The sequence below is a fragment of the Diaporthe citri genome, assembly GCF_014595645.1.
Source record: "Diaporthe citri strain NFHF-8-4 chromosome Unknown scaffold_7, whole genome shotgun sequence".
NCBI classification, from domain to species: Eukaryota; Fungi; Ascomycota; class Sordariomycetes; order Diaporthales; family Diaporthaceae; genus Diaporthe; species Diaporthe citri.
The window spans coordinates 2917573-2933979 of NW_025064852.1; the positions used below are offsets into that span (position 1 = coordinate 2917573).

The window sequence follows — 16407 nt, forward strand, 5'->3', positions numbered from 1 at the left end:
GGCTTTGATGGGCTTTTTTTTTTTTTTTTTTTTTTTTTTTTGTACGGTAGCGAGCATCTCTAATCAAGGACATCCCGCAGGTGACCTGGCCCCGAGGCCCCGGGGCGCCGTAGGCGAGACCCTTGGAGGTTGGGATCTGCCGCCGGTCCCCCTGACGCCAGGGTGGTTTGGTGGACTGACTTGGCCGACTCTTGGCTGGGGCTGGGCACGGTTCTCTTGAAAGCCATACGGTTTGGTGTAAGATTGATGAGGCGATCGTCGCGGCCGGAAGGGGAAAGCGGACGTTGGGTGGGGTGGGTGATAGGACCGCCCTGCAGGCCCGGCGGCGCTCCCTTAAAGTCCCCGGTAGCACAGCCCGTCCGGCAGTCTGTGTCCATGCGTGCATGTGTGTAGTGTGTGTGTGTGTATGTGCGCGCGTGAGCTGGTGGGGAGGTGGATGAGTGAGAGGGGAGCAGTGGGTGGACCAACTTTGAAAGCAGCAATTTTCGCAGCCTGTTCTGGGGACTTTTAACAGGTGATTTGGCCACTCTCCCCCCCCCCCAAAACCGGATCCGAAGCACATACTGGCGCCGGACAAGCCGTTGGTGAGACTTGGGACGACTTTTGTGACTGTGAATGAACAAAGAAGAAACCTTCGTTCCTCATGGGATGAGGCATGCGTATTCAAGGCCCGAGTCTGACCAGATGGAGAGGGTCTGCACCAGGACCAACACCTACGGAGAGCAACTCCTAACCCTTTCAGCTTTCCCCGTGGTTCGATTTGCTACCTTGTAGACAACCCCATGAACCGACATTTACGCGTCACCACGGGAGCAGTCCCCTCGCCGAAACAGACCTTCTATCACCTTGACCATCCCACCGTTCTGTTTGCATCAAACAAAACGGCCCCCCACAAAATCGAACTGTTCTAGAAGGGCCAATTCCCCGACGGCGAGGTTAACCAAGTGGGGGCTAGGGGGGCCAGCGAAGGACGTCAGAATAATTAATTATCTTAATATTGGCTCTAGCTCACCAAAGGAGCCACAAGGGCACCAGCACAGCCATACGTTAGAAGAACACTAGTGAAGACAATGCTGGAACAGACCATGTGGAGGCTGCTTTGCGAGGACTCGCAATCCGAGCGACGACCCACCGCCTCGAGCAGCGCAAAATGGACAGCCCTGAGCAAGATCTAGGATCTTCGTTCCCACAGGCTTCGACTGAGAATTAGATCGACCAAAAAAAAATAAAAAAATCGTTCGATTCAGTTCTTTGCTGTGTAATGTGACGGTAGCAGTAATACGTGCTCACAATAAACCCCCCTTCAGTCATTCAATCCCACCTAACCCGCAAAAACAAGAGTCATTCATTCAGCGCACACATTGCATCGATCGAGAAGAGGGTTGAGACGATGGGCTTTCGGGCTCGTATACGTAAAGATACTGTGTACATAGGACGGGTCAGCCAGTTTTATTAGTCAGTCAGTCCGTGAAGTCAAGTCAGTCAGTCAGTCAGTCAGTCATTATTAGGTCGGCAAGCCTCGGAGGAAAGCCAAGACCCCGGGGCGTTTGTCTCTCCCACTTGGCGTCGTCGGCGCGTTACGACTCGCGATATTAAGCTTACTCGCCCCCTATCTTGGCAGCCAGCACTAGGAGCAAACACGGTGGGGGGAGGAGGGATGGTGGCTCCTCCTCGCATCCCATGCCATCCGAACTCCTTGGCACTTACTGTCTTCCCTGCATCAGAAATGGTAGGGGAGTGGGACGGAAGGTCGGAGGGCTAGGGAGGAAAGGAGGAAAGGGGACAACAAGCTCCCGCTCACCACGGGGTCAGCGAGGAAGGAAAGCAAGGGAAAAATAGACCACGCCCGTGGAGCGCCCGCCCACACAGCCCGCCGAAAGAGCCGCATCCATGAGATCGTCGTAGATAACGCAGTTGTGGGCAGGCAGGTGGTGTAACCCAGAGCAAAGGGTATCCATCCCGTCCACCGTCCACGCAAACCTCCCCCTCCGGTATGTGGGCGAACGACACCACCACTCCCGTGGCCCCAAGCCATGAACCTCTCTACGCGTCCCATATGCGTGATGGGGCTGATTCGGCGCGTGGGCGAGGAGGGAGGCCACGGGAGGGAGGGTCATGCAACGGGCGGGGCCCATGTCCCCATCGCTAACACGATCATCATCAAACAGGGCCCCAGAGGTGACGACCAAGATACCGAGGCAGCGGGACAGGAGGGTTAGGAAAATTCCAGACCAAAAAAAAAAAAAAAAAAAAAATTCATACGGGACGGGCGGTTGCGGTGGATAATCGAGAGGAGCGTGCCCCGGCGCCTTTCCGTCTTGCCGGATTCCGGTGACGACGACTTTTGAAGGGGGGCCGGCCTTTGGTAAGCAGAAACATGCTGGAGCATAGTAACTCGGATCGGGTGTAGACAAGTGGGTGGTGGTAAATCCGAGCTTGGGCTCAAAGAACGGAGGCCGCTTGTTGGGTGAGTGAAGCAGTGAATGAATGGACGGGCCCTAAACAAATTGCAGGCAAGCAAGTGCGCAGGATGCGGGTGACGTTGAAGGGAAGCAAGAGGCCTGGTCGAGTCAATAATCACATTCGGTAAAGACTTTGAGACAGAAAAAATAAGTGATGAAAATATAGCTCCAATATTCGCAAAAGCTATCTAGGCTGGTTGAAGATCACTTCACCAGATAATGCTACCTGCTCCTATATTTCCGCCTTGCCTGATGGCAGCTCCTCGATATCCTTCCTCCTGGTATTTCCTCCGTGACGCCTCGCCAGTGGCACAAACCGACTGGATAAATGTGATACCTGGCCATGCCTCCATGGAACACAAAAATGGAACAAAGAAAACAGCAAATCCCCTTTCCCGCAACGCGAATACAAGCAAAAAGCTTTTCGCCAATTTCAATGTCCCTGCTCTGGACGCCGTAACAATGCAAAATGACTCCCCACTCCATCCCAGGTTACCGTGACCATGCTCCTGTGTGCTTAGGGAGCCCGTTCCGCCAACAGATAATCAAATGGAGAACTTCTTGTTAAGAACGTCCAATGCTCTTGCGTCCTCGTGGAAACCCTTGGCCATCAAACCTGCCGAGGCAGCGCTTCCCATAGCAGCGCTGCCCATAGCTGCGCCGGTTCCACGTGGGCTGCTCGTCGCACTGTTGCTGCCCGCCGCGCTCGTTGGCTCCGAGTTCGATGGTGTTGGGTTTGGGTGCAGCAGCGCCGAGAGGCTGGCCTTGTTACCGCTAACGTTGGGTGGCGACTGCGAAAGCGCGCGAGGCGGCGGCGTCGAGCTGTGCACCGAGGGCAGGGGCCCGGGCATCGTCCGTCCGGCGCCGCCGGCCTTCAACTGCAGTTGTTGTAGGCGCGGCGACTCTTCGTTTATCCTGATCTGCGCCAGGTATGGCGACCTATGCTGTGGCGGCCCTTGGCTGTAGTGTGGCAGCATCGAGGGAGTCACTCTTGGTTGCGAGGCAGACCCCGGCGGTGGCAGCTGGGGACGGTCGTAGGCAGGTGCGGTGGGGGAGGCCCTGGGAGGTAGTGGTGCGGGTGGCCGTGGTGAGGTGGCGGGTATGGAGCGCCAGCTGGTGGTGGTGGGAGTTGTGTTGGTGGGTATGGAGCAGACACTGTGTAGTGGCTGTAGGGCGGCGTCGCAACAGGCGAGGGCGGCCAGCCTGGGTATGGTGACTGTTGTGCGTATTGTGGGTGGTATGCCGCTGGGTGTGGTGCTGCTGGCGCGTATGCCGATGCCATAGGTGTCCTGGTCATGGCAGGGACGGGCTGCTCGTTCATGCTCGACTCGGGGTACATGCCCTTGACGGGCACGATGTGCCTCAGGCTGGGGTCCGAGCTGGGTTGTGGGAGCTCTGGCTCGCTGGGGTGCGGGCGGGAGAAGTATGAGATCAGGTGGAGGTGCTGGCCCTGCGAGGTGGTGATGCTGAAGGACTGCTTCATGAGGCCGTCGGCCTTGTACCGGTACCCGTCGGGCTCACCGTCGTCGTTGTCCTCGTCGCTGCCGCGGCCAGAGTCAGGTGTCTTGCCGACGCTCCTCCGTGATGCGCCGAAGCCGCCGCCACGCTTGCCCTCCATCTCCCGGTAAGTGAGGAAACTGCCCGAGACCCTGCTGGCGCTCCATGATTTTCCGTCCGTCCACCTGCGCATACCGGCTTCCCTCTCATCCCAAACGAAGACGGACCCGGACCGGATGGACTGGCGCTCCTTCTCTGATAACCTGCGCTGCACGCGAGGCAGCAGGCCGAGCCTGCAGGCCTCGAATAGTTTGATCGCATCTGCGGGAGTCCGCACGAGGCCGTGGTATGTTTCCATCATGTTATTCTGTCGCACAGCCATGTGTTGTGTGGGGGAGGCTGGTTGGGTGGTGGTTGAGGAGTGGGAAGACGTGTGAGGAGGGTCAGGACCCAGCAGTGTGGCAGGCTGCTGAAGTTCCTAAATACAAGTGCACCCGAAATCTAGATGGCCCCCAGATCTGCAGGGTGGGCCCGCTATTCGAATCGAGAAAAGTAACTTTTAAAATATGGTTGTCTGGATAGGGCACCAACACCCTGTCCTGCAACTCAGGAGGAGCGAGGCTTGCGCGGCGCTATGTCAATCGCCCCACCGGGAGGAGCAACCCGGCTGATCGGCCTTTGATTGGCGTTGTCGCGCTGCGCTGTGCGGTTGGCAGGGGCTGCGTGAAGGGGGGCCGCAGGCACTATGCAGTGAGCAGACCCTCTCTGGACCCGAGGCAGGCTGCCCGTGGTGAAATTTGGTGTGGAGGGCTGCCGTGGATCTCTTGTATTGCTGTTTCCTCTTTAACGGGCAGTGATGTTAGTCCCGGCTGATCCCAAGGGTAGTCGAGATGCGATTGACGATGACGGCAATTCGATGTCAGGGAGCGAGGTTGCGCAATGCTTAAAAAGGAAAACACAGGGAGAAAAGAACGGACAAGAACAGACGAGAGGGACGAAGGGGTGTACGGGTGTGGTGGGTGTGCGACGGCAAGCTGAGCGAGGGTGACGAGAGGGGGGGAGTGCGATTCATAAAAAGTCTCAGACGTCCCAACAAGCCGGTGGGACTGTTTGTCCTTCGAGACGCACAGGGTGACAGGCTTCTCTGATGGGAGGATGGGACGGTCAAGAAAGCTTGGCCCTTTGTGGTTGTGGAAGTGGGAGCAGGCCTGCAGCTGCAGGAGCAGCGCGTGTGTGCGCACATGTCCATGTATATAATAAATCCTGACACACGGCGCCGGCCAAAACACTGGCATGGCATATCCACCCTGGGGAGGACGACACGCAACGCAGAGGGCACTAGGAGGCTGGCCCAGTGGGTAATCTGGAAAGCAGAGGAGAGGGTTCAGGAGCAGCGGCCCAGCGGCCAACCAGCCAGCGGTCCCGTACAGTGAGTGGTACGCGCAATGAGGCCACACTTCGCCGCACGCGCGAGCCAGAGCCAAAGCAGGATAGAGTACGGATACAGGTGTGCTGGACATAATAGTACGGTGCAATGCCCGGCTCTGGCTGGCTTGGCCCTGTGGCCCTCTTCCTTGCAGGGACGGTGCTAGGCTCGTGGTAATTCCGAGCCAAGTACCAAGTAAACTCCTTGGTGCCATGCCAAGCCGTGTGCCCAGACTTAAAAAATTGGGGCCGGGATGAGTGAGGGATCGTGTGTAGTCAGGCAGTACGATACGGTACGGTGCGGTACAGTACGTACACTCTCGACAGGGACGCCCCCCCAGGCAAGGTTGAGCTTGTCTTGCCCACCCAGTCAGGGTTGCCATCACCCGAGGCCCCCATGAAGGGCGTAACTCATTCGCCAGCCTGCCTGGGTCGCAGCAGTGGGTATTTAATCCAGTCCAGAGCCCTCCATTCCGAGGCCCCATGGTCCTTGCACGCCTCCCGAGATTTGGGTGGTCGGTGGACGCGTGGATATGGTAAATGCCAGGGAATAGAAAAGACAAAGGGACGCGAAATAGGGGGGTTGGAGGGGCGTTGGTTTGGCCATTGTGTGCAATGATGTGACATGCGACCAGAGCCCGAAATGCCACAACACAAGGGAAAAAAACAAGAAGTTAAAATAAATGACCGAGAGGCCGAACCAACGGCATACGGGCGTTGCACACGGCATTGGTCTGGATGTGGGTATGGGTGTGGATGGGGATGACCAAGTGGATATGCGCACGAGAGAGATGGATTGGCAAGTCAAGGTTGGCGCGGGAAGCACGAAGGGGGATCGTCATTGTCATTGTCACTGTCATGGAGGAGTGGCCGAGGGGTGGGATAGATGACAGAAGCAGGACCCATCAGGCCAGACGAGCTGACTCTTGCGCGCAGGCAGCGGGTGATGGGTGAGGGATGGAGGATGAGTGGTGATGAGTGGTGATGACTGATGTGAATGCATTTTGCGATGTGTCGACCAGACAAGTCCGTTTCTGGGCTGGCTGGCTGGCTGATTGATTGCTCACATGTGCAGTCTTGTGTGTGTGTGCTCAGCAGTGTATCGGGGAACCCGTTCTTGAGCCTCATCTCATCTCTATCATCTCTCTCATCTCACTCATCTCAGTGGTACCGGGACCGGGACCGGGACCAAGGACCAGGAGCGCAACACAGCTTTGCGTGCACACCCGCTGCGCCTGTCCCCATGAGCACACTGCATGATGGGTGATGCGTGTTTGTGCGTGTGTGCTTGAGGCTGACTGTTGGTCGGGCGGAGCAGTTGGCCCCCTGCCGAACAGAGCAGCACCAAGGTCCGATTCGGGCCAGGGAGAGCGCAACAGAAAGGGTGTCATCGTAAGGTGGCGCTCGCATTTTTGCCTGCCTTGCTTTGCCCTGCCCTGCCTTGCTTCAATAGACCTGACTGAGCCGAGCCGAGCTGACCTGAGTCGGTTTCCCACTGGGGGAGGCCAGGCCAGGCCAGGCTAAGGGGGTGGCGGGATGGGACAGGATGATGGGATGTGATGTGGTTGTTGGTGCAGTACGTGTTGGTGGATGCAAATGTGATGGGCCCGTCGAGAGCATGAAGGCGTGGGAGTTTGGGTTACGCGTACCTGTTCAGACGATTTCTCTCCGTGCTGTACTGCCAGTCGGAGTGGAGGCAGGATTGGCGTTGGAAAGGGCGAGAGGCTGTTTGCAGCCTGGCGATCCAGGGTCGGGTGTCGCAAGAATTTAAGGTTAATTCAGGTTATTTTCGGACACACGGCAAGCGAGAAAAAAAGGTGTGCCTGTCCTGTCAGTGTGTGCGTGAGTGTGCAGACCAGGTCCAGGCCGAAGATGACGGAGAATCCCACAGCAAGAGGAGGATGCCGTAGTTTACTCCAGGACAAACTCGGAAGCAATTGACTTCTCGATCCCAGTTTTGGTGGAGTTGTGTTGTTTGAGGGAAGAAGATCAAAAGAATTGTCTCGAGGACGAGAGTTTTGTCGCAACGGTCGGTGGAAGGAACCTTGGAAGGTCCAAGGCCGGGTGCGTTGATGCGTGAGAAGTAGACTAGGCAGGTACCTGTGCACTGGTGCGGTGCAGCAGCGGTACTGCACGGTACGGGCGGCCAGACAAGGTCGTGTCAGGCAAGAGCAAAGAAGCTTGGCTCAATCCCTAGGCGGGCTTGGACTGCTGCCGCTAACTTATTCACCCAGATTAGTGCCTTCCTTTACTGGAACACAATCGGTCGCTCAAGCGTTGGGGATCTGCGCATCCGCACTTGGGGCTGCAGGGAGTCAAGGCTGGGCTGGAAGGTACCCAAAAGGGAAAGAGGGGGGGGGGGCAGGAGGGAAGGGGCGAGGGCGAGGGGGGAGGGGGGCCCTTGGTATGGTCCCACATGGGATCCCTCAAGAGGCTGGCTGGCAGGTGGGGTCTTTTGAGAATGTTAAAATAAGAATAGGAACATTGAAGCGAGGACATGAGCCTCAAAAGAGTACGACTGTGCGAACAAGCTCTTCCGATCGAGAAGGCCCCAGTAAGGGAGAGTAAGATGGTGTACTGTGTAGTGCAGTCTGGGCCCTGGAATGGCTTGTGGCTAGACGAGTGCTGATGCTGATGATGGCGTGTGCAGTGGGTGCGCAGCTCGGAATGTGGGAGGGAGGAGTTTGCCCGGGAGAGTGCACGATCATCATCATCATCCATCAATCTCACTTTGGCTCTGACACCGACCTCGACGGTCGCTTCCTCTTCTCACTCACCTGGCGTGATCAATTACCCAATCGAGGCCTCTTCGCCGCGGCCACATCCACCGTCGAGGATCTGCTCCCGCGGGGCCAGAAATTCACCAAGCCCGTTGTGGGCGAGGACCTGAGACGCTCGAATGACCAGCCGCGGGGGGAACAAAAACCCCGGGCTGTTGTTGGAGCGATTGAGAGATGCTGCAGGCAACTTGATGCGGTGCGATGCAAGCACAGCCAACAGGGCGCACGCCTCTCAAGCCAACGTAAATGTAACTTCGGTCGAGTCCACAGGTCGAGTCCCGGCGGGTACCGATGGTTCCAAAATAGTTCTTGTTCGGTGGGTTTTTTGTGTTCTGGCCTTGTTGCAGCCAGGTGTTGGTTTGACGATCGGCGGATACCAACGTCCCAGTTGCCCACTGAGCAGGCCGCCCGAGGTCAACAAAAGGCCTTTCTCCAGGTATCGGTTCCTTCTCGAGATCCTGCGATTCGCCTCTGGGGCTGACAGGTTGTCCGGTTTCGGCTCCTGCTGTCCTTTTGGCCGTCTTTAAATCTGACTACGCTGCTGCTGCTCCTGCTGCTGCTGCTGACTGCCGTTCTTCTCGGCGCTGCGAGTGGCGTGTGGTCGGTCGGGTCTTGGGATTCGATGCCTCCGCAAGGGGGATCTGTATGTACGGGTGGTTCGATCTCACCCCTCTATTTCTCCTTCTGGGCAGTGGGGGAGACGCTCGACGGACGTTTGTTGACGCAATAGTCTGGGGAAATTGAAAAGAGGAACGGATCCACAACCCAGGCCGTGCTCTTGTGGCGGCTTTTGCCTGGGGGCTTCTACACGAGATATATAATATCAAACACGGAGTATTTCCAGCGCCCGGGCGCTCTCGACGTCCCAGCAATCGGGTTCAGGCCAGAGCCAAGTCTTTCTCTTGAATCTCTTGGGCGGAACTTGGGATGACTTGGTGCCAGTGTCAGTGCCAGTCCCAGAGCCCGTGGCCCAGTGCGAATGCGAGGGATCGAGGCTGTGCAGGTCTCGAGGCGCTCAAGTGCTCCGTAACAAGAGATACCAAGGCGCTTCTGGGAAATCAAACTAGTCTTGGGAGCCCCCTCCAGGTACTTGGACTCGGGATGGGACGGCGATTTGAGGCAAAGGAAGAGTCTTGACTTTCTTGGCACCACCTCTGCTTGCTGATCGAACCCCGAATCTTGCTCAATGCCGGGCGAACTCTGTTGACCCCTTTTTTTCCTTCTTTTCTCTGCCCCTTCAGACCATTGGTGCAAAGTCAAATAGCGTGTGGAATGACTCCTGCACCCGCCTGAACAGGAGGCAGGGAAAGAAAAAAGAAATAAGTTTAACGAGTTTAGCTTTGATATGCCGTGTCCGGTCTGAGCCTGGCCCGCCGCCGACCCAACGGCACCAAAGCTTGAGGGACGCGCGCTGCTCCGAGTCCTCCGTAGGGCTCGCCCGCCCAGGCTGCACCAAGAGAGAAAAAGGAAAGGGAGTTAGTTGTTGGAGGGCACCTGGCCGCCAGCTAGACTCGCGGGTTACAGTTTGAAACGTCCTAACGTCAAAAAGCTTGGATTCGATCTTCACCAAGATCCTCGCCAAGGCAAACCTTAATTCTTGGTCCGGTCTTTTTGTCGGTCTAAAAACAGCAAAGGCGCACCGCCCGCCGGGTTAGAGACTGACTAGTCCTAGTAGTAGTAGGTGTGATGATAAAAAAGTGAACGGACTGGGCGGGCTGTCGGACTATGCCCTGGGTGACAGGAGATGAGCGGTCGAAATAAGGTTGATATTAAACTCCCCTCACCACCACCACCCCCCAAAAGGCATTTAATTAAGCTTACCGTCGGTCCAATGCCCAGCCCAGCTGCCCTCGCTTCGCTTCACACTCACATGGGGTCAAGCACACACATGCACTACGCACACGCACCCACGCAAGCGCAAAGAATGGTTCGCGATCGGTGATGATGACGTTGTTGTTAATTTCGCAGACCCTCCTTTTCCCACTCCGGCTCGCTCGGCTCGGCGCTGCAGGCTGGTGGCTGGGTAAGCCCTTTTGTTATCCTGCCATTGGGGGTTCACGCAGCCTGGGTGGGAGCTGTTGGCCCGTAGCCCAAACTCAAAGAGGGAGTTTCCCGTCTGGCAGAGCTCTCGGCGCGATCGTCCTGTCCTGCGGTCCTGTCCTATCAAGTTTTGTGTTTGACGGCTGTCGATACCGGATGCCAGCGAAGCGGTTGATCTTCAGTGGGGTCCTTTTTTTATTTCGTCTCAGCCAGACGACGTGGGGGGGCTGGACTGAGTCGGTTCTCCTTGCAGGTGTGATTTTCTTACCAAACAATGAGTCAGGGCTAAGGACAGTAATAAGAAAGGCCACTACTAGACTATGCAGCTCAGGTAATGAGGCGATGGGACGGGCGGTGGCACTCTCTCAAGACAAAACCGGAATACGGGATGCGTGGAAGCGAGGCATGAAGCGGCTGAATGACTGGCTGGCTGTGTATGGCTTGGCCTCGTATCGCCCTTTCTCTCTCTTGCTCTCGGCGGGGAGGCCCCGCCTTTCATCAGGAGTGACGAGAAAGTAAACGGGCCGGCGCCACGTTCAAGGCAGCCCACCCAGGGGCCTAGGCACGCCCTCAGGACAGGCTCAGAAGGGGGCCCCAAGACCAGGCCAAGCACGCGCGATCAGCAGGGGCCAAGCAAACCAAGCAAACCAAGCAAAATGCCAATGCTGTGGCCCAGCCTGGGCGGCCACAGGTGTAATCTGTTGTCCGGCCCCCGCGTCCCGAGGGTTCCTGTGTAGCCGGGCCCTCGGCGTCTCTGAGTACTGCGCCGCACCCAGGTTACGCAGGTACGGTACTTTGACTCGACAGGACATGACCTGGTAGTCTACGGTATGACATGACAGGACTGGGCCGGGGGGGGGGTTGTGCTACATCAAATTCTGTCTATTCGATGCCTACGTGTCGGTGTGGCGTGGGAACCAAAAGAAAAAAAAGTAGGACAAGACACAGGCAGCATCAGCAGCAGCCGTAACAGCAGTAATACCAGCGGTAGCAGAGGGGGAAAAAAAAAAGAAAGGCTTGGCTGACGGTGCCGGACTTGACGTGGGAATATGGTTTAATTTCAAGCTTATTTCCCCCAACAGGCGCCGCTGGCACTGCCCAGGGCCTAGCTCGACGCCTCTCTGGATCAGATGCTACCCTGAGCGCTCTGCCAAGACGTGCTAAGGATAACCTTCTTTTTGTCTCCCAGCCAGTCGGACTGTGGTCGCCCGTCATTGGGCGGCTGCTTGCCTGCTGGTGGCCCTCCTGAAGAATCCCAACGATCCTATTGTTGTGAATTTGCCGTCGCTTCCACGAGCCACGAGAAACCCAAGACGATAGTTCTTGCCGGGTCCTTGTCTCCCCACCCTCCTTGACTGTGCGAACCATTCCTCAATTACGCTCCCGTATTCGCGTGAGCATGACCCGAGTGTCAAAGTCAGCCAGCCATCGACCATCACCGGCATGGTTGCGTCGACTAAGACCACGCCCCTGGACGCAACACAAGCGCGAGATAGGGTTCCTTCTTGTACGGCACCGCGCATCCGTAACGCTGTGGCCAGCCGGCATCGCCAAAGAGGGCCGAGATCGATGGGGCCGCAGTTCTGACGGCTGCCTGCCTTCCCGCATCGGTACCAGCGATTCAACTCTGGCCTTCCCGTCTACGCGCACACGTAGTAATACGTGCATAGTAGATAAGAGCCTTATTACTCGGTACCCCCGGTTTGCCTCTCACAAAATCCTCTCAGGTGTGAGGGTGAGGTTCACAAAGTGGCAGCCTGGCCCCAGTCTGACCAGGTCAGACGCGGACTTACACAAGAGATGCTGATCCTTGGGGCCGTAAGCACGCCATCTCCTCCCCCATCTGGACAATTGTTACGAGGTGGGAGCAGCAGGAGGAGGAGGATTACACGTTCCTGGATGAGGGTGTCATCCAGAGATCAACTAGAAAAAAAAGAAAACACAATCTCACGGGTGGCGGACGGCGGGCTTCGCAGGATCTAGCCCGGCTCTTGGAAACCCACCCTTCGGCCCTACCTGCCTATTTGCCAAGTCTTGTCCTTCGCTATCTTATGTTGGACGTCCTTCCAATCGATATGGATTAAATTGCACGGATCCTTTTCTCCCTCTGTCTGATTCCCTCTCTCTCTTCCCGAGACCGCAGCTGTCACGAGGCAAACGCATAGCGGTGGCGTGCCACAAGGGCCAAGCCAAATGGCTCAGCTAAGATTTTAGGCTCGAGCACCAGGGTCGGAACCCCCTTATTATTGCCAACCGGTGGCCAAGCATCAGCGGAGAGCGAAGACGGGATGGAGGAAGGTTTCCGAATCCGGCAATCAAGCTCTCGCACTCGAGAGCTGAACAGGCCAGCTGGCCTCCTCTCGCGTTGTCGATTGTCAATGAGCATTGTGTGCTGGGGCTGGCTGTCCGTATGCACTATCGCTGACTCCTTGCGTCACTGACTCCATGCAGGTTGGCAGGCTGGCAGGCACGCACGCAGGTCGGTCGACGGTGTCTGTCTCCGTGTGTGTGCATGTGTCCCCACCAGCCCAGGCAGATACAACATCGCACGCAACAGACACAATCTACCTAATTAAAATGCAGGCTAATCTAATGCCCCGAGATCAGCACCGTCACACCTTGCCGATCACCCCAGACCCAAGACCCGTTGCGCTCATGATGTACTAGAAGGGGGAAAGGTGCGACGATGCAACCACACGTGAAAGGTCGCACCACAAAGCCAGCCCCCCCCCCAAAATGCCGAGCCGATTATCCGTTGCTGCATCGGTGGTTTGATTTGGTTTGATTCGATTTGATTTGATTTGATTTGGCTGCAACGGCTGCCGCAGAGGCTCTGCCGTGGGAGAGGCATGTGCTTGTGTGCCCCTTCTCGTCCGACATTGTCTCTGTCTGCGACTCCCCAAGTGGGCGCAGCCGCAGCAAGACGGCATGGTTTAACAAACGAGTAAAAAAAATGGCGTTGGTGTGGCTTTCGCGACGGGTCAAGCTGTTTCCTCTCATGATGGTACGAGACAAGCCTCTTGATACGTTTCACCTTCTTCACCTCACAGTAGACTCGGCCGTCAGGGCGGGCTCGTCCAGTGCCACGTCGAGGATTCACCGATCGCCGCCATATCGAGCGGTCCCTCTGCTTATTTTGGCCAAGGACAACCGCTTCCGGGGATGCATAAACGCCCTTAAGGCCATTGTGCCTTGTTTTGGTTTGCTCGTCTCTGCTCCTCCACGTAACGAACTTCGTCTCGGCCGTGGGCGGACTTGGTTGCCTCGTACTTGTGATGCCGCTCCCTCTGCTGCCAGTGTGTCTCAAGCCGCCCGCCGGCACAAGTCCATGTATCAAACAGTCGGTCCACAAGTGATAGCTGTCGCTCCTGCGATGCACCTCGATGCCCCACTGTATCCAAACCCTCCATCGTCCCATCTCACGCGACTGCCCTGCTGCCGGAGGCTTCATACAGAGCAGGCGAGCCAGACATGACGACACATCTGCACTCTCATGTCCAACAACCGAAGTGGGACCCTCCCCCAACACCACCAAAACCACACTGAGGCAGACCACGGCCCATCATAACCGGGTCCCCAGTCCTCAGATTTTTTGGCCCCCAAGCCAGAAGCAGTTACCGACTCGCCCACCCGGGCTGCCAGCCTGCCAGCCTGCCGGTCTGCCTGCGAGCCTGCCTGTCTACCATCCACTCAAATCATCCACCTTGTCATCCACACAAAAATCCCACCCCCACAAGGGCCCGCCGATGCGACCAGGCAGGAGGGCCACCCTCCCAAAGCGGAAGTGCCTTGCGCGCTGACGCCATGCCCAATCCGTACTTTACCTTTTAAGCGTCTTTTAACAATGGTCGCGTGTGGGGCGGAGATCATCGTGATCGTCCCTCTCGCGGTGGGGCCCCCTTCTGATGAGGGCTTCGTAAGCTGGCAGGGGACCCCCTTGACGGGGCTGGGCCAGGGGGGGGGAGGAAGGGACTTTTTCTTGCTCACTAGCCTGCGGTCGAGAAATGGGGACTTTTTTTCTCTGTCTTGTTTACTAGATACTGGCTGACTGGTAGATTAATTCCCATTCTCGGGAAGGGGGGGGGGCTGCAGCTAGATGAGAGCCTCCAAGGGAATGGAAGTTCTCGTCGCCGCGGCGCTCCTGCGATGGAGGCCCACGAACAGGTGGATGGCCTCCTCAAGCAACCCACGTAAACTTTTATTTGACTTTATTCCTCCTGGGAACCCCATAGCTAGCTACTGTACTTGAGGTAGTGAAGATTATCCCGTAATGCCGAACTGTCCCCATTGACCAAGGGCCCCTGCTCGTTTCGCAAGGGAAAAGTTGTAACTGTGTCATCTTGCATGCCCGCCAGCCCCAGATGAGTCCCGCCGCAGGTTTCAACGTCTCTCGTCTCCTTCCTTCCTCGTACGTGCAAGCGTGCGACGGGATACGCGTAACTCGGTAGCACGCTTTCTTCTCGCTTCACCCAACAGGACCCGCCGCCGCGGACATTACCGCGTGGCTCGAGTTCGGCCCTGGTCCTCCTGCTGGGACCGAGAGAGGGCGGCACGACGGCATAGTTGCGCCCTGTGGCCCTCTCTCGGCTTTGCGGTTCCTCTCGCTCAAGTTGTTACGGCTTGTGCGATGGGCAAACCCCATGTCACTGGGCCCCCAAGAGTAGGGCACCGAGGAGCAGCTGACCGTGTTTCCTGCTCACGTTCCTCCCGCCGGGTTTCCACATTACGGCCTTGATAAGGCCGGTGTCCTTTTTGGGTGCTATGTCCTGGGTGCTGTGTCTCGGGTCACATGCTCCTGGGCTGCCTAAAGGAGCCGTCAGTGCAAAGAGCGTGTCTTGCGTAAGACGGTTGCAGAGGGTGTCACCCATTCGTGTGATGCCATCGGCCGCTTGGGGTTAGCCTTCAATGGGAGGCGGCGAACCTTCGCCCATCGTTATTATTGCATCTGTCTGTCCTTGCCCGGCGCTACAGTACAATACAGAGTTTGAACAGAGGGTGCATTGATGGTCTGAAGTCATCGGGCTCAGTCTATAATAAGCAACGAGGCCCGTGGAAACGATCGCATGCCAGATCTACGTGTTTCCCAGCCCGTGCCGCGGGCGGACGAAGCTCAATCCAATCTAATTACGCCGGGCGCGAGATGGCTGATAAGCTTATTTCGCTCCCGCCGTGTCAGGAGAGAGCTTGAACTGGCCGCCTCCCGCGTGCATCGCCGCGTAAAGTTGCCCTCAAGATCCAGACGCGGGTCTCATGAGTGGAGCTGTCAGTGGGAGGTGATGCTGCTTCGGGTAGCCTGTCCACATCTACGAAACCTGCTCTGATTCGCACGCAGGAGGTTGTTACTACCTTGGTATCTGTCTGGGTGAAAGGTTTCTCCCACGGGCTATTCCACCACACGCGGAAGATGGCTCACAAGCAAGAGGTCGTTTCACAAGAGTTTATCCGGAGGAACATCATTTCCTCACCCGAGATTGGAACACCAGCGCACTGACCGCGCCGAAACCCTGCTGTGGACTGCTTCATCTCACGATGTGAGGTCAGCAGCCGTTTGACCCATCCCCCTCGACCTTGGCTTTTGTGTGGGGTCCATCCTCACTGCCCACCGGCGCAGCAGCGGCGGCGGCACGTCGGCGGTTACCTAGGCACGCCCGTGGCACAGAAACGGCCCCAGATACTGCGGGAGCACCAGCCGGTGGTTGCGCCTTTGCCCGAGTTACATCGCCAGTCCAACGTGGCACACCGTGCGAGGGGGGTTGGAGGGGCGTTTGTTGGTTCGCAAGGCGGGTCGAGCAATGGCTGGGAAATATTCTGGGTTCCTGTGTGCCTTGTTGCGGTAGGCACCAAAATCATTGGCGCTGTGGCCGATCGAGCCAACAATCTTGCGCCCGAGTCCCCATCCGCGGTCGGTCAAGTGGTTGGTGGTGGTTGTTGGTCGGAAAAGGATCGTCGCCTCCTACCCAGGAATTGCGGCCGCCCCCATCCAAAGCTACAGCGTCGCAGCAGAGCATGTCCTGCATGAAACATCTCAATGAGGCTGAGAGGGAATCTTCCGTCCCAAGCCCTGAGCCAAAAAACTTCGGATGGTTGCTCAAGTGTGCAGCTGGACGCCTCGTTTGAGATGACTCTCGACACGAATTCGGTGTGCCCTGGGACACACCGAGTTAATCAAATCACGCTTCTGGGAGACCGAATTCGAGCATTCG

General features: G+C 57.2%; 2 protein-coding genes across 2 annotated transcripts; one reads left to right on the forward strand and one right to left on the reverse strand.

The window, feature by feature from the left end:
• Positions 1-3007: 3007 nt before the first annotated feature.
• INS49_013986 (uncharacterized protein) lies at positions 3008-4341 on the reverse strand (the record flags this gene model as incomplete). The annotated part of the gene is made up of 2 exons (XM_043174678.1): positions 3008-3401; positions 3452-4341. 2 exons carry the CDS (start codon positions 4339-4341, stop codon positions 3008-3010), a joined length of 1284 nt encoding a protein of 427 aa, XP_043021623.1.
• A 9707-nt stretch (positions 4342-14048) lies between these two features.
• INS49_013987 (uncharacterized protein) lies at positions 14049-15012 on the forward strand (the record flags this gene model as incomplete). The annotated part of the gene is made up of 2 exons (XM_043174679.1): positions 14049-14120; positions 14869-15012. The coding sequence occupies 2 exons, from the start codon at positions 14049-14051 to the stop codon at positions 15010-15012; spliced, it is 216 nt and encodes a 71-aa protein (XP_043021624.1).
• Between the last annotated feature and the right edge of the window lie 1395 nt (positions 15013-16407).